This window comes from Falco rusticolus, chromosome 11, assembly GCF_015220075.1.
Source record: "Falco rusticolus isolate bFalRus1 chromosome 11, bFalRus1.pri, whole genome shotgun sequence".
NCBI lineage: Eukaryota > Metazoa > Chordata > Aves > Falconiformes > Falconidae > Falco > Falco rusticolus.
Window position 1 is genome coordinate 25290759 of NC_051197.1, and position 22927 is coordinate 25313685.

The following is a 22927-nucleotide window of genomic DNA, read 5'->3' on the forward strand; positions in this document are numbered from 1 at the left end:
GATTGGCTTGGCCATGGCCAGCAGCAGGTCCATCGGGCATGGGGGAAGCTTCCATGCAAACCCAATACCTTGATGTAACTCTAATAGATGCTAAATGGCCAAAGTAGAACATAGGTAGCCCACTTACATTCCTGCTAACAGTTACTGTAGCCACGACAAGGTCTGCTGCAGACCCATGGTCTGCTACCTGCAGGTAGAGTGGGATAAGCAAAAGCAGTCACCTCCCAAACTGCCCACCAGCTCTCAAAATTCCTGCCTAAAACTCTCAAGCAACTGGTGAATGAGAGTTAAGCATTGCCACCTTGCAGATAATCACAGCAACCCTCCTTTAACTGGTAACAGCACAGCCTTTTCTCAGAATACAGCTTTTTTGACCTGATCCTCTCACACTCACCACGTGATATTCTACTAGTCAGCCACTCACTTTTCTTACAGAAATAAGCACCGCTACAAGTGAGAGCCCTGCCACTTGCACTTTTGTGCCTTTTTATAAGGTTTCAACAGCTTGTACGCTTGGCCACACACAGTAGTACCTTCAGCTCCACTCACTGTACACAGCCTGTGCAAAGCAGAGAACAAATGCTTCCAAGTCAGGGACTCCGCCGTTACAGCTGCAGTCCCACTTCAACGAATGCAGAAGGTGTTAGCCAGGTTAATGCGGCTGGTTGTAAGTTACATTCGAGGACCAGGCTAGAAAGTAGAGAGGCACTTCTTCCAGAGCATTCTCTGAGGGCAGTGGCTGACCCCCATGCAGCTGCTCAAAACCACACATGGGACACAAGAGGAACCACAAGCCAAAGTAAAGAGGACTCCAGAGCAACTTGGAGCACCACGGGACATGCCCCCAACACACATCAGCATAAACACTGTACCAAACCCTCTGACTAAGAAAAACAAAAGCAGCATGTTTCTCCCCACCCTCCCACATTGGCTTGAATCTGTACTGCTGACTCATGCACCAGCACAGACATGAAATATTAATGCCTGGACAAGAATTAGTTTGTAACTCCAGTTTCAAAATCACAGCCTCACTGATGGTAACAGAAGTAGCAGTTAAAGTTATAAGCCATCTACTAAGTGTATTCAAGAATAAGAGAGCCCTTTACATAAAAGCATCATGATAGCAAGACTTTGCACCCTTATTTTTAAAACTGGAATTAGATGCAGAACAACTGATAAAAACCCCAAACTTACTTGAGAGTCTTCAATACACTGGGATTTTTCAGTAAAATTATAGCAAAGTTATCATACACATTTCCTTTAGGCAAAAAGCAGTCCATATTAAATACTCTAAACTTTTAACCCTAAGGAGTAAAGAATGCAAGCAAAGCCCAGCCTTAGTGTATTGTCACAAACTATATCCCAACTTTTTCTGTTTGCCAGATATAATCAGTTTCATAAACACATAAGCATTGTTAAAAACACCAACATCAACAAATGCCTTAAAAGCCACATCCTGAGAGACTAAACACAATAACTAGTACTGAATAATCAATCTAATGCTTCAAAACCACTATCATCAGTTAACATTAAGACTATATTTTCTTCTCCAGTCATTGCATGTATTATGATCACAATTTCACAGTTCAATGACCCAAAGACTGTCAAAGAATCACATACTTTTCCAGTGTGGTTCATCACTAGTTAGCATCACCATGCATCAATCTGAGCACCTTCTCTCATTTGAAAGAATTAGACCTGGAAATTAAAATATGCCCCCTAATGCATCAGCTTGTTGGGCTGATTATAGATCACCATTTGCTTATATTTCCATTTCCCTGCATGAGAGTATTAATGTTCAAGGTGCCTTCCATCTGCCTAAAGCCCACTGCTCTATGTCCATCTACGTCACTCTGCATTCTGATTCTGCACCTGCTGCAGCTCTAGCTACGCAATCCGGGTGCAAGCTTGAGCACTGATCCATTACCAAAAGAATAATAGCTTTAAAAAGACTCAAATTAACCTGAATTTTTGGAAGGAAGTCTAAGCAAATAGAACAAAGAAGCATGTCTCTGAATCACTGAAGAGCTCAAGTTAGACTTTCTTTGAATTGTGGATGAATAAGATTGAATAACCACTTTTTTTTCAGCTGTATACTCTTCAAACCCCAGATAGCAACAGCTCTGCAGACTGCCTGGAAATGATTCACTACCCCACTTCACACCCATGGTAATTAAATCACTGACACCAAATTTCATTCTACAGAAGTTTACTGAACACTCCATTTCAGTACTATACCCTAACAAGTTAAGAAGTTTCACGCCTAAATTTCCAAGCTACACTAATTAGTTTACAACATTCTCTGCACAGTTCATATATAACAGTTCAGTAATAATCTTACAAGTAATTAACACCAAGTATTTAAAAGTTTCTCACAGTACTAATAAAAAAAAAAAAGTACGAATTTGTGTGTGTTTTTCAGTACTGAAGTGAAAGCACGGTACCGAAAGTTATCAGACGACCTGGTCACACTAAGCCAGAAAATAGAGATAGACTGCAATCTTTTTACAAATGTGACTCTTACACATATTCTCTGCTAGGAAAAAAAGCAGAATCCTATAACTGTAAAAATTAATGCAATAAATAAAAGTCTAACAAGACAGTCAACTTTCAGAACTCTGGATCTCCTGCTACCAGTTCTCCTGTTCTCCTTGTGTAAACAGAAATCACACAATTAAAAGAATATTATTATGATAAATGCTTTACAAAGAAGCTCTCTTAATGCATAGGAGAGGGGGAAAAAAAATGTATGGTTCAGAGTCACCTCAAGTTTAAAAACTTCATAGTCTTCTGCTACCTAGGCTTAACACTTATGACTGACTGAAGCTAGGCATGTTTCTGAAAAACCGCAGCTATATTTGAAAATCCAACATAATTACAAGAGTAATTCAAACACAAAATGACAACAGCAGGAAGTCAACAGCAAGCTTTCCTGAAGGACGCACCTGGACAAGGTAAACAATACTCTTTACCATTACAAACTGAAATCACATGTCTGTACAGCAAAACCCTTCCCAATTTACACTACACAGGACTAAAAATTGTTGAGGTTTTGTGTGGTGGGTTTTTTTTTATTGGGTCGTTTTTGTATTGGCTTCTGCTGTGTTGAAACCTTGACAACAATAGGCAAACAAGAACAACACTCCTGGAACACAACTTAAAGACCTAACACCTGGAGCAGCACCGAGAAACTTTTCTTTGCTATCTATACTGAGAGATGCACTCAGTGGGTCATGAAAATGTTATATCTTCAAGATTATCATCCCAACACTATTTCACACTCTGGAATTACCAAAGAAACAAGCATGTGAAAAGGACTATCTCAGGTAAAGCCACCCAAAAATCCAGGGGAAAACACCTAGGTATAGCATCCAGAACAATTTAGTACCTAGAATGTCCTATACATCAGCTCAAAGTTGCAGTATACCACCAGCTGAGCTGCAAACCATAAACATCAGTAAATATGTACTTAGATATCAAACACGGAGGCACATAGGAGAGCACACAAAATACCTTCGTAAGTGTCGAATGACATTTGGGCACTGGATTTTGAAATCCTGAAAAGGATTTAAAGATTATGTTATGTTGCCCAAGGAGATATGACAGACTGCGGTTTGAACAAGATGGCCTGTGGCATGAATAAAATACCACTAGTAAAGATGTCATTAATAAAGTGTAAAAAAAAAAAAAGCTAACAGGAGTAATATGAAGGAAAGGAATAAAACTACAAAAGCAGAGTACAAAATGTTTAGCACAGAACGGAGCCCTGTGTTGTGAAGAGGGGACACAACCCCTGACTGCCAGCATGAAAGGAACAAAACCAACAGGAAGGAAACGGCCGCCAAGGAAAGGCAGTGCAGGGAGTTCACTGCCTCACCTCAAAACCATTTGAACAGTTCAGCGTGATGGGTGTGCTGCCAAGTAACATGTTCTTCCACTGTAGAAAAATCTAGGATGTACGAGTCCTACTGCAAGAGACATTCTAATACATTTCCTATGGCATATATCACAGAACTTTAAGAACGTCAAAGGAAAGATTTCCCTCTCCTACCTAACCAAAGCCGCAGCAACAAGACACCCATTTGAGAGAAAGCTAACAACTACTGACTCAGGGCTGCATAAGCAGTTCCATTGACTGCAGGTGTAACTGATTATTTGCTCTTCAGGAATAGTACTTTAAAATTACCAACCCCCTCACATTTACTATTAAAGCAATCTAAACCATTCAAGCAGCAAAGCCTGCCCCATCTGGCATGAAAATTTTAAGCCAACCAGCCAGAGAGGCATCCTGATACACTGCATCACAAATAACAATCCATCACAAGAAGCTGAGAAATTTGGCTGCAACTCAGCTGTTTACTTAATGCATCTCATGTTAAAATTCCTAAATTTACCATCTTCACCCTATGAGCTCTGAATTGTGTTTGCTAAGGACAAAACTGTTAATGGAAAGATTCTGTATTAAACCACACAAATATTAAAAGAAAAAACAGTTCATCTTTTTGCTGCCTAAACTTTAAATCTTCACAAATACTGTAGTATTATACGAAGCTGCAGACAGACAATAAGCCGCAATCATCATGCAACTAGCCGAGGAATATGGTGAATCCTTCCTACAGTTTCAATACCTCTGAGGAAAGAGCAAACAGGTGAGACAAAGACAAAAGCTTAGAAACACTGCCTCCCTTGGCTTTGTTTCAATCCTTAGCCAAATTTACTACTACGAATATTGTTACACACAACACGCAGTCCTCCCTTCCACACTCTCTAGCCAACCACATGTACAGTCATATAGGGCAACATATAGAAAGCCTTCAGAGTGACACAAATCTATAGAGTTCAACTTTATCTCAAGTGTTATCCATCATTACTAATAAACATGGATACAATTGCATAAATACTTCAAGTTATTATACCTAGAACTTAAATAATCTTCCTTTTCCTTCAGACCTCTTTCCCAAAATCCCCAATACTGCAAGGCTTCCGTAAACACGTTATTCCAAGTTCTTACTAGACTAACCATCAAAAAAAATAGTCTTAAAGGAACAAAAAATGCCTTACTTTACTTTTATTGATGACTTTCTGCTTGCAATCTCACTTCCACACTGAGAATTTGAGGGCTACAACTGAATTTTGAAGGCAAATTAAAAATTCTTTAAGGAATGAATTAACTTGTGATATGGTTACAAGTGATGCATAAAGTTCAGTTTTAAGCAAATCACATTACCACTACTGAATGGCATAGGAAAACATAAATGCCTACTTATAGCTTTTAAAACTTACCTGGCACTGTGAGTTTCAGTTAGACTAAAATTTATAGTTTTATAATAGAATACTCCAGAAGCAAATAAGGTATTCTGCTATTTTTTAAAGTTAACTTGTAGCTGAGGAAGGTAACTTGAATATCTCTAGGTCCTCTCCTAAGAAATCTAGATGTTAATTTCTAATTCTACATAATTTCCATAAATGCTGTATCAATACCTTTCATAAGTCAATTTTGTATTTGAAACACATTCTTTCAAACACCTAATTTGTACTTCACATGCTAACCTACACATATAACTTGGTATTACACCAGTGCTATTCTTATACGTATTTCTTTAAATTCACTGAGAAAACCAAAATACAAAATCAACTCCACATATGACTAAACCAAATACAAGAAACTGGAAAGTAAGGCACATAAACATGTCCAAGAAAGAAGCAGTGGTAACAACTACCCAGGCGGAACATAACCATTTCAGGCACTTCATGACCATCACATCACAAAAGAACCTTTCAACTGGAACATCAGCTGGAGTCCATTTCAACACTAACAGAAACCCCAAGACCACGTTCTCAGAATCACATACAAATGGATTTTTCACAATTATTAATTACAGAAACATTTTTTCCCCCCTGACATGCATTTAATTTCTTCTTTGATTTCTGCTCAGAAATTTCTACATTAACCCCACGCTGGTTAGCTGCTCAACAAACTCTTCTGGGTTCTTTTTTCCTGCCATGCAAAACCTCTTATTTTCTGTTCCCTCTTGAACCACACATGTGTGGTAAAAGCATACAATACATTCACCCCTTTAGCACAGATGTTGTCTGCACAGGCTGTGTACTAAAACTACGCGATTTGTCATCTGGAAGGACACTAGACCATTCCTTTCCCTGAGTCTCTTGTGGTAAAAGACTCCACATTGAATTATATGCATTGTTATATTTGAACTGTTAGCCTTGTCCATTAATTTCTTTCTCCACCTTTTATTTCATACTGTCCAGTCTGGATATTTACCATTTTTAATTCTTAATAGGAAATGGTAGTAAAAGGAAGACTACTTGGCAAATATGCGAGTACTGGAGTCTGAAAATATCATCAGAAACAAACTGAAGAAATACTAATAAAAATATTCATGGAAGAGTTGTGTTGGTTTTTGGGTTGTTGTTTGGGGCTTTTTTTTCTTCCTTTCTTTCCCAAATTCCCTTGACTTTTATAACAACAATTAATTCTTCATGGATGCTATTTGTAGATTATTTTTCAATGCTGAAAAAGCTAGCAAACATCCTGCTTCAGCTTTTTTCTCTTACCCCCCAGGCAACTGTCAACGAGTAGTAGTAAATAAAAACCATTGCACCAAAATAAAAGAATATTGAGGCCAACAGGGGATATAATAGCATATCTGACCAAGTCTCCTATAGTAACTTGCACACACACAAAAAACCCCATAAACCTAAAGGATGTACTCACATATAAAGTGTATATTCATAGAACTTTTTTTTTAAAGTAACTTCAGAGATGGCTACAGTCAGATTCTGAAATTCTTATATATTATCCAGTAAGAGGTACATGAAAAATGTAAGCTTCACAAATTTCTTATAGCATGAAATTCTCCTTGGTGTTATATTTTATGCTTTTCTTTCTCCAGTTACAATCAAAAGTGAATATCCAAGTAATACTGTAATATACTCTTGCTTTTTATTTGTATAGCAAAAAAGACCATGCCATTTCAATACAAAATTGGACACAATTAGCAATAGCACAGCACTTCTACAGCATCTGAGAAATCATACAGACGGCATATGAATGTTACTCAGTCTCCCTCAACAAATAATGGTACTAACTTGGACAAAGCCAAATACGGTAAAAGATGTAAGCTGAATTCCTCATCCACAGTTTAAGATGGCATTTAGCAGCATGTAAGTTCTTGCAGTCAGAAAAGAAAGTCCTCAAAAGCATGCATAGGAACTGTCATTAAAGAGAATGATTTTGTTTGAGAACTAGAATGAAGAGGCAACTCAGAAGGGTAACAAAATTTGCCTTGTCCTCTGCAAGAAACACAAAAAAATCCAACCATAACACAAGATTTACAAATTAAAAATACAGCAAGACACAAACATGAAATAACTAGAACGTGCACTAAAAACAGAAGATAAAGAAAAAAAGCAAAGGGGATGGAAGAAAAAGTTTGAGTTAGAAAGACAAATCACCACTCAAGTTCAGCTTTCCACTCTGTTTTAAAATAAGTGATAGATAATTCTTAAATATATAGATTATTTCCATCTTCTCTCCAGCAGGGAGATAATATCTTGCACCACTGCTACCAGTTTGTTTTGTAATTAAGGAGACATAATAAGCTAATAATCTTTACTTGTAATTAACTGGAAGCAACTTGTCAAGTAATTACTATTGTTTGAGGACACCCAATCTATTTCATTTTATGCACCTGACAGTCATATTTGCATTTATTTTTATTTATTTATTTATTTATTAATTGCATATGACCTTTCCCAAACTAATTCCCCCACCACCAAGTAGTTCTGGTTTTAAGCTTTCATTTTGCTTCCTGAGACATTGAAATTATTTCTAATAGATAATATTTTCAGACTTGATTACTTGGAAAAGTAATCTTCAGGCATAGTTGAAGCTTTTTTTGGTCTTTTCTTAAGTTTCAAAAGTAAAAGCACAGAAAATCCCCTAACCCAAACTTTATAACTCATTGATTTCTTTCCCCACTTCTTTTTCTTTTCCTTTTAAAAGAAGTATTACAGTACACTTACCCTCTTTGCCTTTGAATCTTTCCTGATCATATCTGTTGTAGGCAGCTGGAATAGGTTGCTTATTTCGTAAAGTGGGATCCTAAAACAGGTTAAATAACATTTGTTAAACATACTAAAAGATACTTGATGCTTTATGAACATCATGAAGTATTACATGGAACTGTTCAAGAACTTCAGTAGGAGTCTCAATGCATTTGAAAACTTCTGACATGTTTCCCTTCAAAATCCACTTATAACCTTACAGAAACCGAGTTTAGAAGTACATACCAAAAACAATGACAGTGACCCGAGGCAAAATTAAAGTAGCAATAACAAACTGCATTGGCTAAAAATCTGTAAAGTTTTATGAAATCACACAGTTTTTGTAATATCTCAAGAACTAGCAAGAGGAAAAAAACCTGTCAACTGACAACTCATGATTAAGCCTTCAGCCACACACACAAAATGTTCCTTGCCAGCCTGATTAAGCTAAAATTCTGCTAAACCTACAGAATAAAAACATATTTGGAGGGGGGGGGGGGGGGGGGGGCGGGGAAAAAAAAAAAGGTATTCTGGGAAAAGTTTAAAAAAGTGCCAATCTAGAGACATGCTAAATACCAAGTCAATCTTTTTTGTGGATGGCTTAGTTACGTATTCACAACTATTCTGAATGGGACATTTGAATAGTGCCGTGCACAATTTACGAAATTCAACACAAAGCAAATATTTAAATATTGGAATTCATCTTGTTATTTAAATTTAGTTCTTTGTCAAAAGTAGCAGCAGCAAAACCAAAACCAAGTATGATTAAATAGCTTTTAGAGCAGACTGCCACCGAGTTCAAGAATATATTAGGCTTAATAGAACTCAATAGTAAACACCACAATACAAAACAAATCCTGTCTAATACCTAGATAGACTTAAACAATAAACCTCTAAGTCTGCTGATTTATTACAGGCAAAAGAAAGCTAGTTCAAGCTGTTCCCACTCATGAGTCATGTTCCAGATTCTTAAACATTTGCTACCCTATCTGTCAGAAAAACAGCAAAACATTTTGTCTGAAATGGCAGTACTCTCATCTAATACATTTTTTGCAAATAGATGCAGGATGTCACTAGTGTTCAATAAATGCAGAAGCTGGCAGAAGCAGTTTCACCTCTAAGTAACAAGAACATATTGAACAAATTAAACTAATGTATTCAACTCTATAAATACCAATAAATGTAATTTAAGTCAAAGAATATCTGTGAAATTATGCTGAGAAGTTGTGCATTCACTGGAACTAAACCAAAATAAATTTCATATTTAATAACAAGACACTCTCACTTCTGGTGTTACAGCCGTCATACTCAAAGTGCTGCTCTTACCGTTGGTGCTGTATTTGGTGCAGGTCTTTGCTCAGGTGCTCGGCCTTCTTCTCTGGCTTTTACTGATTGAAGAATTGCAAAAATATTCTTGGCAAAGTTCTGAAAAACATATCAGATACCCATGAACCTTGTTGACTATCTGAGTTTCAACTAGTAACAGTACAGGTAGAAGACACCATTTGGCTAACTTGTGCTTTGAAGAAAAACAAAACTAGTGCACCAATTTTCTAAACAGGCGCTTTCTGATTACTTTTCTGTGACAGGAGGATCCAAACATAAACTGAGCTTTCAGGCATCGCTGCTACTCCCTATTCTTCAAGGCCCAAACTCACTAGATCTATCTGGCTTCATTACACCACAAGGTAAACCAGACTCTTCACAAACCACTTGTAATCTCCTTCCTCCCTGTTGCCTACCATGCCCTTACAGTCCCTTTGGAACTCTGTGCTGTAGCAAGGTGGGAAAACCTCTCCTCAAGAGTTCCGTGACGCATCTCATCACCCCAGGTATGCAACCGCCAAGAGCCCGCCTGCTCACCTTCTGCCTCCCAACGGGGTGTCTCGGGCACAGTCCCTCTGCCCACCTAACCCCGTGCTACAAGCAGCTTTCCTCCACCCAAGCGTGCCCAGCTCTCTTTGACAAGGGTCCCTCTGAGCCCCTGGGGGGGAGCAAGGCAGCCATCTCCCTGCTTCCCAGCACGGCACTGGAGCACAGCAGAGCAAATGTGCTTCAGCTGGCTGTTAATGGCTCACAGGCACAACCCCATCGCACTGTGCTGCAGTTCTTTTAATATTTAGCTTGAATTACAACTTCACTCCATTTGGCAATTTAAGCAGTAGAGCCTTTCATTTTCAACTGGAAGCAAGAAATCACATTCACAAATCCTCGACTCCAAGAGTGATCCAGGATAATTCTAGTAACTTCACACAGTGTTTTGTCAGATAACCAAGTCATTGAGGCACAACGGAACAAATTGTATTGATCATGGGTTTTAAAACACATTCCTTCTAGTAATATTAGTAGGGCTGCCTTTTCTAAACGAAAACATACACGTTAATTAAGCTTTTGAAAGGCATATGCTGATCACATTACCAGTCAACAGGCATTTTAAGATACAGAGGTGTGTGTACACAATGTCTGTCATTACTGTCAATTTTCAGTAATGGTTCACCAGTAAAAGCCTTTCACCAATTAAGGAAAATTGCTTTTTTACTGGTTCAGAAAAGTATAACATATTCAAAAAATGCTTAGATACATCCAGAGTATGGTATGCTAACACTGAAGTGGTGTTAATTAACACCACTGGCATTACAAAACAAAGGCATGCACTACAAAATAAAGACTTCTGAGGTGAATTTTGAGAAATCGTTGACAGCACCGCAATGCTAAGCTTCTCTAAGCTTGTTCACTTGACCTCAGCTGGCACGTTGTCAGTCTGCTTCAGACCAGGGGGGCAGGAACTGGAAGACCACCAGAAACCACTTACAAAGGCAAAGCCATTCCCTGAGCAAACCCAGTTCTTTTCACAAAGACTGAAAGAACTCATGCAAGACTGTATTTGAAGTTCTTTTCAGTCAGAAAAATCCTGGGGAAAAAAAACCCGAAACCTTTAAAAAGCTGTGAGCCATGCACATATCAATTATATGAGGATACTCAAAATCAGCTCTGTTCTTCAGAAAGTAAGTCTAAAATACACACTTTTACTGGAAAATCAGACATTTCTCCCAAACTGTGGACTGGGCAGCATATCAATCATAATTCTTGTCACTGCTGTGCTTTATCATATACTGTCTCTTGGAAACAAGCTACTCAGTCTTCTGAAATTCAAGAGCAAGAACTAATCAAGTAAGAAGAGTAATTGTCCATGTAGAAGCCAAGTCTTCTTTTAGACACAAGGAAGCTACAACCAGCTTTCACATCCGTATTTTGTTCATAAAACCCTCAGTTAACATACTCTTAAAAAGTGAGTTTAAATTTCAAATTATGGATTTTCAGAGGCATTTTAGCATCTCAGGTTTTAATAGCCTGAAACTGCACGTTCTGGACCAAATTTTAAATTCTTTCAGATAAAAAACACACAGGATTTTCTCCCATCTGCTGATGTCTCTCTAATAGGCATGGAATTACAAAGTGTTCTTGCTGATGTCTTTTTTTTCCACAGCAAGAAAATGCAGGATCCCCCAAGGCCACAACTACTATCTGTTTGGAAGGGGGAAAAACAGCAGTGTTTTAACAAGCACTCCAACTAATATCATGATCTTGCTGTTCATTGGCTTGGTTGGGGATCTGGGATTACATTACTGTGATCATTTTCTAATGATCGAGCAGGAAGTCCGCTGCAGGTACCAACTGACTTGCAAAGCCCTGCGGAGTTGCAAGACCTCTAAATTTTCATTGTTCATCCCTTCAGAGATCAGAATATGAATATCCCCTAGCTTCTGCCCTGGATTTAGTTGAACTTAATACCAAGTGCAACATTTTTATTACCAAAAACTTCTGATCTGGAGGACAGAGCAGAGGAGAAACAAAAAAATAAAAAAAACACCAACCACCACACACTAAGAAAAAATATCTGTTTCTCCGTACTGTCTCAAAAAACCCTGAACACGCTTTAACAACAATGCTTAAGAAAATCCTCAGTATATCACAGGGCAATACGATTGATTCCTGTTGTTAGCTGCCTAGAGCACTGCTACTCCCATGAAAGCTCTCTTTGTTGATTCCAACCATGTCTACACTAATAATTCATCACAGAGTGGGAGGGGGCAAAATGTTTCAGCAACTACCAAATCAGGCTTTTGATATTGCCTCAAGTAAAGCCCTAGCATAACAGATATTTCCACCCATCCTCACTGATGCCTATAAAAAGAAGGCTCACGCGCTAGCTGTGAATTGGAAGGGAAAACAACGGTAGCCAAAAGACAATCAGCAACAGCACCTATGGGCAGATACACATAGTCAATCATCTTACAGAGTCACATAGGTTCTGTAGGAAAGCCTGCAACACTATGTAAATTCTGAAAATTTACTGGCACAGATGTTCTATGCCTTGCCAACATAGTGACTAACATACACCAAGTCAAGTTACTATCACTGGTGTTAATTTAACACCAAGCTGTTTGAAGAGAAACACCACAGCAAGTAACATCAGCCTGCTCTGCTGGGGAAGACTTAATCAAGTTACATCAGTAACATCCTTTGTAACAAAAATACTTCCATTTAAATATATCACAATTTATTCTAAAAAAAAAAAAAAAACAACCAACCACAACCCACCACTGCAATCCTCATTCTACAACCTATCTTTAATTTCTATAACTACCCATAACCCTAACGCTACTTAACAAAGATTTCTAGTCACGATAGCAGCTTTGTCATGCTACCAAATTAAAAGAAAAACAAACACCGATTTCAACTTCACAGAAAATATCTTGCAACAAAAAATATTTAAAGAAAAGCATATTTCATCTCAATCATCTGAACAAAAATAAGAGATTCAATCTCACATATAAAACTAGAAGTATATACAGTGTTAAGATACCATGGCTTATAGGGCTTCAAAACTTTCCTATAGCTAAGCTATAACCAATTTTTCATCAGGTTTTACATTCTGGTATTTCTCTGCAGAGAGAGAAGAGCCTAGGAACAACTGTATAAACTCAAAGTCTTACTTGAGCTAACAATAAGAATTTCTTGTTGGACATGCATTCCAGGATGAGCAAGAGCTGCAGAAGGCTGTAAATATCGTCCAAACCTACAGCAGGGCTAGAGAAGGAAGAATCAAGCCCCTATCACACTTCTTGGCACATTTGCTTGACACGCTCAGACATACTGCTAAGTCCTTTGCAGCCACTGACAGACTGAAAGGCATGATGCAGTACCAGAAATGCAATATCCCCATCACACATTTTCAGCAATTCCTATGTACTGCCTGACATGAAAAATGTGAACAGTATTCAGGTGGTCTGGTACAAGTACAGGAGAATTAAAAAATTGTGCATACAGAAGGTGAACTGATGAACTGTATCATTTAAGAGAAAATAATTTGCACATTTAAAGCACATATTTAGATCTGGAGTCCCTCATTTAAGGTATCCCCCTCCTATGCCTCTGAATATCTACCTTCAATTTATAAACTGTTCACTAATATTGAAGTTGATCTTCTCTCCTCCTTGCTCTTCTAATTTAAAGATAGTCCTAAAGCACTGCATTTTATATTGTGTGCGAGGTTGCCCTCTGAATCAAAGGTTGGACATATGCAAGATTGATATTCAGGGACAGTTGCAAGCAACTGCAAGCATGCAAATGTACTGCTAGAATGGCTGTGTGAACTATTAGTATTCTCTGCACCGTGCTCATTCAGACTATAAAAATTTCCATCATTTCTGACCCAGCACCTTTCCTCTCCTCACACAAGAACCCTTCAGGTAAAGGCCACAGTCAGAAACATGTATTATATAGTTGTGATGAAGTAAATCCTTCTTTTTGAATTGCATACACATGCACCTCTCCCATTTTCCTTATTTGCTTTCATTTGATTGACACATAAAATGCAGAATATGTTCAACTGCACTGACAGTCACGTTTGCAGAGAGCTCATGGTACCACTCATGAGTCATGCAACAAGCATAATAGCACACAAAGAATTTTTAAAAGAACCACCTAAATTAATAAGTCATCTTAGCTATGCTTTCAGGACAACAGGAGTTTATATAGCTAACCCAATGAAGCAGAGTACATGACTTAATATTTTTTTAAGCTGTCAGATTAGGAACCAATTAAAAAAAACCCTGTTCATAAAACTGAACTTGTTACTAATTGCTGGGGGGTGGGGAAAATGAGACACTCCCTTCCACAAAAAGTTACTCAGGGAATCAAATAACATTTCTTCATATTCCAGGCAAAAAGCTCAGTTAAGTATTGCTAGTCTACTGCACTAAATTGAAAACATAGCTATTAGCCCCATGTATTTGTGGACTGTATTTTCAGTAAAAAGTTTCACTCCTCCCTTGTTCTGTATTATCTTCACTAAATTTTTTACAGCAAGAGTATTATATGACAGAAACCAGAAACATCTAACTTGAAATACCACAAAGGATAGTTCAGAAGAGCAGGAACACTGTAATATTCTGAAGATACAGCACAGCAGAAAATCGGCTCAAAAACCACCCTCAGACATAATCCAAGTTTATTTCTCCTATGAATGCAGCATATGGAAATACATTTCTTTAATAGCTATAGAAGCAGTGCTTAAGAATGGTGAGTTTACTTTATAGCTAACCTAAATTTTCTTTGAGGAAACGCAATGCTTCATTCTACAGATTTTTCTAACAAATTCAAGGTATCTATTTACCAAACAAGGTTCATTATTGCACAATAAAAATACAGTTTTTATAATCTGGCCCTTCTTTCCTTTAAGTGCTGTATTCAAAATGTCTGCACTAGTGCCTAGCAGTGATATACCGGTCTTCGCAGTTTTACTAAGCTAATATAGGATAAAGTGGAGTTTGGGAACTTAAGCTACACCACGCCATTACACCTGTGCACAGCCATTCTAAAATGATACGCTTGTTCCATTTGAAAGCTCTAATGACGATACTAGTTGCTATTAACCTGGCACACCTTCGCCTGTTCGATTTTGCTATTAAATTCACCACGATTATCAATTCCAGGAACATGGAACAATCCTGCCACCTAGAGCCCAGACATAAAAGTTGCCTTTACAATCCAATAATGTCTTTTCAAATATCCAGATTTTTACTCTCACCCCTTTCAGCTGTCAAAAGTGATTAAAATACTATATTATTCTTGCTATAAAATTACTTTAATGTATTTTCCAGTTACAAGATCATATAAAAGAATCTAATGAAATTGTGATTATAACTGTATTAATCCCTTTCAGAGGTGACTTCACTAGTAAGAATGCTCAAAATGTGTCAGAACAGAAACATGAGAACTGAAACTAACTGAAAAAGCCATTACTCACAGCATTTACTTCAAATATGTTAGTCACTGTTAAAAGGATCAACTGCACAAATAGAAGACATTAATTTTAAAAAATAAAATATGCAGATACTGTCTGCAGTGGTAATATTTTCCAGGTGGTAACAGAAAACTGAAGATACTGACCACCATAAAGATGAGATTCATTTGGAGAAGGAGAAAAATGAGAAGTCTCATTATTTAATACTTACGTGCAGGAATACATAAAACCACAAAGGAGTAACATTCTGAAAGAGTTCAGAGCAAAAGACTGTATTGGATAAATTTGCAATTGTGGGTTACATCCAAGATAAATGCCACATACCAGGAAAGCACTAATCCCTCCAGCTAGCTCAGCTATAAACTCTAATCATCTTACTCAGTCCTGGACTTCTCATCACCATGCACACAAACATACCCAGAAGGTGGGGGTTGGGGAGATAAAAAAAAAATAATCAAGATTATGGAATTTAATACATACAACTCACAATCATGCTCTACAAAATTAAGTTAGAGCAGAGTCCATTCCCTTCTGTATTAACGTCCTTTTTTTTATGGATACACAATACACTGTGCATCAAGCTTTTTTCTAAAATATAGCTAACTAGCACATTACAACAGGACTGCAACAACTGAACATTCCAAATCTGAAAAAGGAGGGTTTAAAAAAAAAAAAAAAAAACCAAAAAACCAAAAAATACCACAACAAAAGAACTTGTTTATTTAAACAAATTGCTTGTTACACAAAACAAGATTCCTGTGTTTTTAAAACAAAGTTTAAGGAAAATATGTGCTGAATAGCCTAGTCTAGGTCTTTCACATAAGAACAGAGAATATAAAAATATCAGGAGATAAAGGAGATAAGGAGAAAAAGCATTTTATTCAAATTCAGGCTTACTTCCTACTTTATTAGAAAGGAAAGAGAACAGTTTTTATATATGAAGAAGCCGTAATTCAGAATATTCTCTTAACTTTTTGGTAAATGTTAAACAGAGAAAAGATTAACTACTCAGATTGTGAGAGAATCAAATGGGTCGGTGTGCAGAAGTGAAGCAACAGCAATAAATAGGACCTTTGCTTCAAGATTTCCACCTAGAGCTAGCAAGTTACACGCACATAAAGAAACAATTGTATGTTGACAAAGGTTACGAAACTAGAGGGACCAAGTTTCACATAACTCTGATCCCATACCAAGTTGAACACTCTAAATAGCTTTTCTGTTCATTAACGGATACCTGCACAAGGAGCCCACAGCTGCTTATTCTTCAATTTTATACACAGCTAATTCCATTAGAAAAACGTTCACCTGAAATTCAAGTTTCTCACATTCAGCTTATGTGGTTCTACTTCAGTGCTTTTCCCTGGAGAGTATCCAGACACACAATAACTGTACAGGTCACACTAGACTCCTAGTGCCTTGCAATGTTTTCAAAAGACTTACACAAGGCTCAAAGAAGACAGTAAAGAAAGGATTTACAGAGCTGTCGAAAAAGGCAGAGAAATCCAGAAAACCAGCAGCTGGACAAGTCCCAGGCAGTTGCTGCACACAGATACGTAAGTGTGTGTCTGTCTACGGGCCCATATGTGGCGGACATATAGCCACTGCTCCAGCTTCTTAGTCAAAGCAATTCAGAAAGGTTATGTGGTGTAGCACTCAAGATTTCCCATATGTTTGATAAGATGGACTGTGTTATTTCTCCTGTACATAGGGTTAGAGTCCACTTGAGAAAAGGTAACTCTAATATTCTCGCAACTGTAAGAAAATATGACCGAAGAGTGCTACCCAAAATTTGAAGTTTTAGCAATAACCTCTAGCATATCCCTACGTACTGGCTCTGGCTGAGACGGAGCCGATTCTCCCCACAGCAGCCCTCAGGGTGCTGTGCCTTGCGCTGGTAGCTAGAAGGGCGTTGGTATCACCCCAGTGTTTTGGCTGCTGCTGAGCAGTGCTCACACGGCATCAAGGCTGCCTCTCCAACTTTCCCTCTTCATCAGTAGGCTGAGGGTAGGCAACATCTTGGAAGGGGACATAGCAGGACAGCCAAGCCAAACTGACCAAAGGGATATTCCATACCGTATTACCTCCGCTCAGCAATAAACAGTAAGAGAAAGGAGAGGTGGGGCCATTTGTTATTACAAAGTGTACCTTCTGAAGCAACTGCTACAGGTACTGAAGCCCTACTTCTAGGGAAGCAGCTGGACATCACCTGCTAATAAGTTCAGAATAAATCTGTTTTCCTTTGCTTCTGCATGCAATCTCTGCTTTTGCTTTTATTATACTACCTTTACCTTGACCCACAAGTTTTTTTCTATCTTATTTTCTCCACTGCCAATCCTGCTGATGAGGGGAGTGCCAAAGCAGCTTGGTGGGCACCTGGCATCTAGCCAAGGTCAACCCACCACACTCTACAGAAGAAAGGATGAAAGATTTAAAAAAAAAAAAAAAAACAAAACCACACAACACATCAGAAATACTCAGAGCTTACTATTCCTGTAAAAACACTGGTTCATTTCAAAAAGAAAATTCACAAGGCCAGTATTAATGCATTTCCAAGATTCCAGTTTTAACATTTCTTTACGCATAAAGCAGAGCATGTTCAACCCAGCCCACCCAGTTATCATGTATCTGGCTGCCTATCTAAGAAATACTTCTGAGCAATCAGATTAAAGATAAAAAAAAAAAAATCAAGTACATCAGCAGTCACCAACAAAATGCACCCTCCAAATACACCTGTGAATGCTGAAACTGCTGCTTAGGCTACTTTAATTTTTTCCTACAGGAAGAATTCAAGTGCCACAAACAGATTTACAGCAGAGATGGAACAAGGAGGCTTTTCTTTCAGAAAAGATTGAGCCTGCTACAGGAGATTATAAAAACCGAAGGGTTATTCAGGAAGGAAGGTAGAGGAAGGACATGAAAGGAAGAAATTCATTTCAGTTTAAACACTGTTGGGTTTTTTTCTATGTGTTCAAGGGTTTGTTTTACAAAACAGCCAGACATTTATCTAAAAACATGCACACAATAGAACTAAAACTTCTGCAAAGCAGTAATTCAAAACTTAACACTTCACATGCTTATGATGGTAAATATTCTATGTATGGTTCAAAACTTCAGCTACCAGAGAGATATCCAGTTCCATATACCCAGGTTCTCTCAAAGACATTACAGAAGTAGTATTTTTGTATTTTCCCCTATGATTTGTAGTTTCTAAAGTGTCAATATTAACTCCAATGTATCTTCACCAGACAGTATCTCAAACTGATTTAACATATGTAAATATCTGACAAACTTAACCTGTTCTTCAGAAACAGGTTCCACGGGCAATGGCACAACTACATTACCAATGGCCCATTCATACCCTTCTAACATGATAGAAGTAAGCATCCAAAATTATTATGTCAGCTTCATACAAAAAAAGACCACCCAAAAAAACCTAGTAAGACACTGATGGTAGCAAGACACCTTATCCAAATATCAATATACAGATTAAATAATTTTCACTTTTTCTTCTTTAAACTTCCCACCCTACACCTGTACTGCCTCTCTTCTCCAGCATGTCCAGCTGGGCCAGGTCTGAAGATAGCAATTCCCTCACCCTGATTCTGTGTGTGTTTGTGAAGATTAAGAATGAGAACTGGACTGTGTGAAGCAAGGACAAACGGAAGAGATTAATTTTTTAAAACCCCCAACAACTGTGGCTGTTAAAAGAATGGTAAAAGAATTCAGAAATTAGTCAAATTTCAAAAGCAATAAAAGTGATTGATGCTAAATTTTCAGCTGTTTAGATTGGCAGTTGACTCACTGAAACAATGTTGTTTTGCATGCCTTTAGTCACACCTGAAATGAAATGGCTTTAAACAATATATCCTCTCAAGCAGTTCTAAAATTAAGCTACTATGAAAGAGAAAAAAAAAAAAGCCAAAACCCCACACGCAAAAAGTAAGACTGAACAGATGCAATTTGGCTCTGAAAAGTGGTTACTTAGAAGCATCACATTATTCATAAAATCTGTAAGATTACACTACAGACTTGGGGAAGGCCAACAGATACTTAAAACAGACAGTGCAGGATGACTCATCCACTAGCAATTAAATCAAACACTGTATTTCCAAAAGAAAGTAGAACTGCATAATAATCAGGAAGACTACTATGGAAAATTACCTCAACAAAAAGTTCTAACCAAAACAGAAAAATAAGCAAGCAGACAAATACAAATTCTAGAAATCTTAAGACAGAAGAGGACAGATGAACTCAAATGCCTGATTTTACAAGAAGTAGGAACCTCACGAAAATCAGTAAAAAAAAAAAAAAAAAAAAAAAAAAAAAGACAGCCAGGGACTGCAAAACAGAGGGGATCATACAGATAAAGGACCTGTGTGATGCATTACAGAAAGCTCAGAGTCAAAGAAACTATGAACGACAACCAATGAATGATAGTAAATTAACGGTAACCTGCCCCAGATCATTAGAGCCTTAGGGATCCATTGCCAATATGAACAAGACAGTACAGAGATTTCCAAAGAAAACAGTAATTATGAGAGATTGCAGTTACTTTGTAAATTGGGTAAGTGTCAAGAAGGTAAGTGATGCAGCAATTAATTCTTTATCTATCATAATTGCTTCTCGGAGCAACCAGCCAAAGTAGTCTAAAAAGGAAAAGCATCTCTTCATTTAGTCCATAGTACCTAGCTTAAAGAAATAGCTGCTGAAGAATATTCTACAAAAGGAGTATCAGTGTACTTCAATTCAACATTGTTGTAAATCAAAAACACTCCCACAGGCAGGAAAAAAATCCACTACTATAATTTCAGTAAGGGGATCTACATAACAATGAAGATGCTATCAAAAGATAATTAAAAGCAGCATCTGAAAGGGCAGAATGCAAGTATTCATGAAAACCACTGAAGATGTTAAGAGAACACTATGTCACTGGAGACTTAAAAAAAAAATAATCCTGGAACAGTTCTATAAAGCAAAAAAAGGCTATTTGAAGTAAAAAGCAAACTTCAGTATCAGAAAATGTGTCCAAAAGGAGAAACAGTAAATACTCCATAAATATAGTCAAGATTACTGCCATCTGTGTAGCATTTTGACAAGTATCTTGCTGGACGAATCAGTACTCTTTTCAAACACATCAAAATCAGAGGAAACCTGCCGGAGAGCTGATAAGGATGACAGATTATTTCATTTTGCTGTGGCCTGATCTTCCTAGTGTTTTACTTTTAGAATCATAGAATCATTTCGGTTGGAAAAGGCCTTTAAGATCAAGTCCAACTGTTAACCCAGCACTGCCAAGCCCACCACTAAACCATGTCCCTGAGTACGACATTTGCATGCTTTTTAAACACCCCCAGGGATGGTGATTCCACTTCATCCCTGGGCAGCCTGTCCCAGTGCTCGCCCACCCCTTCTGTCAAGAAGTTTTTCCTAACACCCAATCTAAACCTCCCCTGTAACAAACTTGAGGCACTTTCCTCTTGTCCTGTCACTACTTACCTGAGGGAAAAGACCAATCCCCACCTCCCTCCAACCTCCTTTCAGGTAGCTGTAGAGAACAATAAGGTCCCTCCCTGAGCACCCCCTCCTCTCCAGGCTGAACTCCCCAGCTCCCCCAGCCGCTCCCCACCAGTCTGGTGCCCCAGCCCCACTACATCCCTCCTGCAGTGAGGGGCAAGTTTTGCACCTTAAGCTATCACTGCATCTTTGTTTACTACAGAGAACACTGGGAAGGCTCACGCACAGGAGTTTTTCTCTGTGTAAAAGAGAGCAAGGAACTGCCTCAGACAGTTTGGAAAGAAACAATGAAATTGAAGGTTTGGGGTGCTCACTGTGTTGCAATTCACCCAGGAGTTCTACACAAATTCAGACAGTAAATAGTCAGACGCTAGATGGTATGTAAACTACTGCTGAAGTCAATTTCAAACATTCAAAGAGGTTTCCGGAGACTGTAGATCTGTAGATAAATCTATACCAAGCAGATAATTCTTTTGATTAGCAATTCAAGTATCATGTAGTAAAGTCAAAACACCATTTCCAGAGGCGTATCATGCTTACCTGATCAAAATTCTTTAAATGATCAGGCAAGTAGATAAGGAATGATCTGCCTGAGAGAACATACCCAAGTTTCCTGATAACTTTTGAGGTAGTCTTCACTAAAGTTCATTAAAGAAACCAAACAAGCAAACAACAACAACAAAAAAACCCACACCACAAAAAGCAAACAAACAAACCCCCAACCAAAGAAACCTCCCAGTCAACCTACTAACAATCAAAAAACCCTGAGGTGTTCTGGGATAAGTCACAGCCCTGAGTAACAAGTGGTATTTCCCCCACCACCCCCATCTACTTACTCTCACTGATACTTGTACAAGAAAATAAACATTATCGTTCAATGATTCCTGCCCATACTATCAAGAACACTCCTGCAACCCTGCACAAACAGAAGTAAAGGCTTGCTATTATGCCTATTACATTCATCAGGCTAGTCAAAGCAACTGCGTGCTGGAATCCAAGAATAAACTTGATCTCTTGTTTCTTGTCTTTCTTCCCATGTCAGCTTTTGCTTAAAATCACCACCTCATCTTGCTATTATTACAAGGATACTACAATAAAACATTTAACTCTCTCCCTAGTATCTTTGCAAGTTTCCCTTGGAAGATACGTAAAGATATGAAAGCCATGAATGATTCACTAAAGGAGGAAAAGCTACCCAGATTCCTTCAGTACAAATATTTCCAGTGACAAAAATTTTAAAGGCTTTTACCAAATTATCAACTCTTCAGCAGCAAGATTGCTGCAAACCTCACCGACTCAAAGAAGCAATACTCACTCTGCATGTTGCATGCAGGTATGTGCCACATAGTAATTACCCCCTAACTCATGAATTAAATTCTACTACTCACGTGATGAGAACAGGCTATGAAAATGAGCACTAATCAGACAAATGAAAACTGGAACCTCATTTACTTCTAAACATTGTTTTCCTCTGACAGTACATAAAGAAGCAGTGAAGGCAACAGATTCAATTTGACAGTAACCTCAGGAAAACAGATATTCGCAACCTTTCAGAAATGGACTTGGCGCTACATTTCTCAAGGAAGCAGCAAGTAACACCGCAATAAAGAAAGCCTAACTGTCCAAAGAGAGCAAGATGTCATCTGTGCTTGCAACCATGGTCTGGATGGCACATAACCAAGTGCAGCTAAAGACATGGATTCAAGGAGCACAAAGGGACAAAAATATACAGAAAAGCCTCTTCTTGGTAACAATTTCTGGGTTTTTTTTTCATTTTAGCATTTTCTCTCTGCACTACTTTACTGTTTTCCACAGCTCAGCAGCATTTGGACTTTAAATGTAAACCTGTTGCTCGCTCTATCAGTTACTCCCCATTTTTGTACGTTTCAAATCAGCAGGTACTTTCGTACAGCCCTCCTAACTGTAGGGCTCAAGCCAGCTTTGTTTAAGAGGAATTAAGTGATTACTTGGTATCTTTTAAATGGCTGAAGCAAGTATTTTGAGATACATTTTAGGCTTACTGTAACAAAGTAAGAA

General features: G+C 38.0%; 1 protein-coding gene across 1 annotated transcript in view; it reads right to left on the reverse strand.

Annotated features, from left to right (window-relative positions):
- CDC73 (cell division cycle 73) overlaps window positions 1-22927 on the reverse strand; it is a 113174-nt gene that overhangs the window by 77733 nt on the left and 12514 nt on the right. The window contains exons 8-9 of the mRNA XM_037403564.1: window positions 9394-9492; window positions 8047-8125 (exon numbers count right to left, since the gene is read on the reverse strand). Coding sequence (XP_037259461.1) covers window positions 8047-8125; window positions 9394-9492 — 178 coding nt within the window. The remainder of the gene's footprint in view (window positions 1-8046; window positions 8126-9393; window positions 9493-22927) is intronic.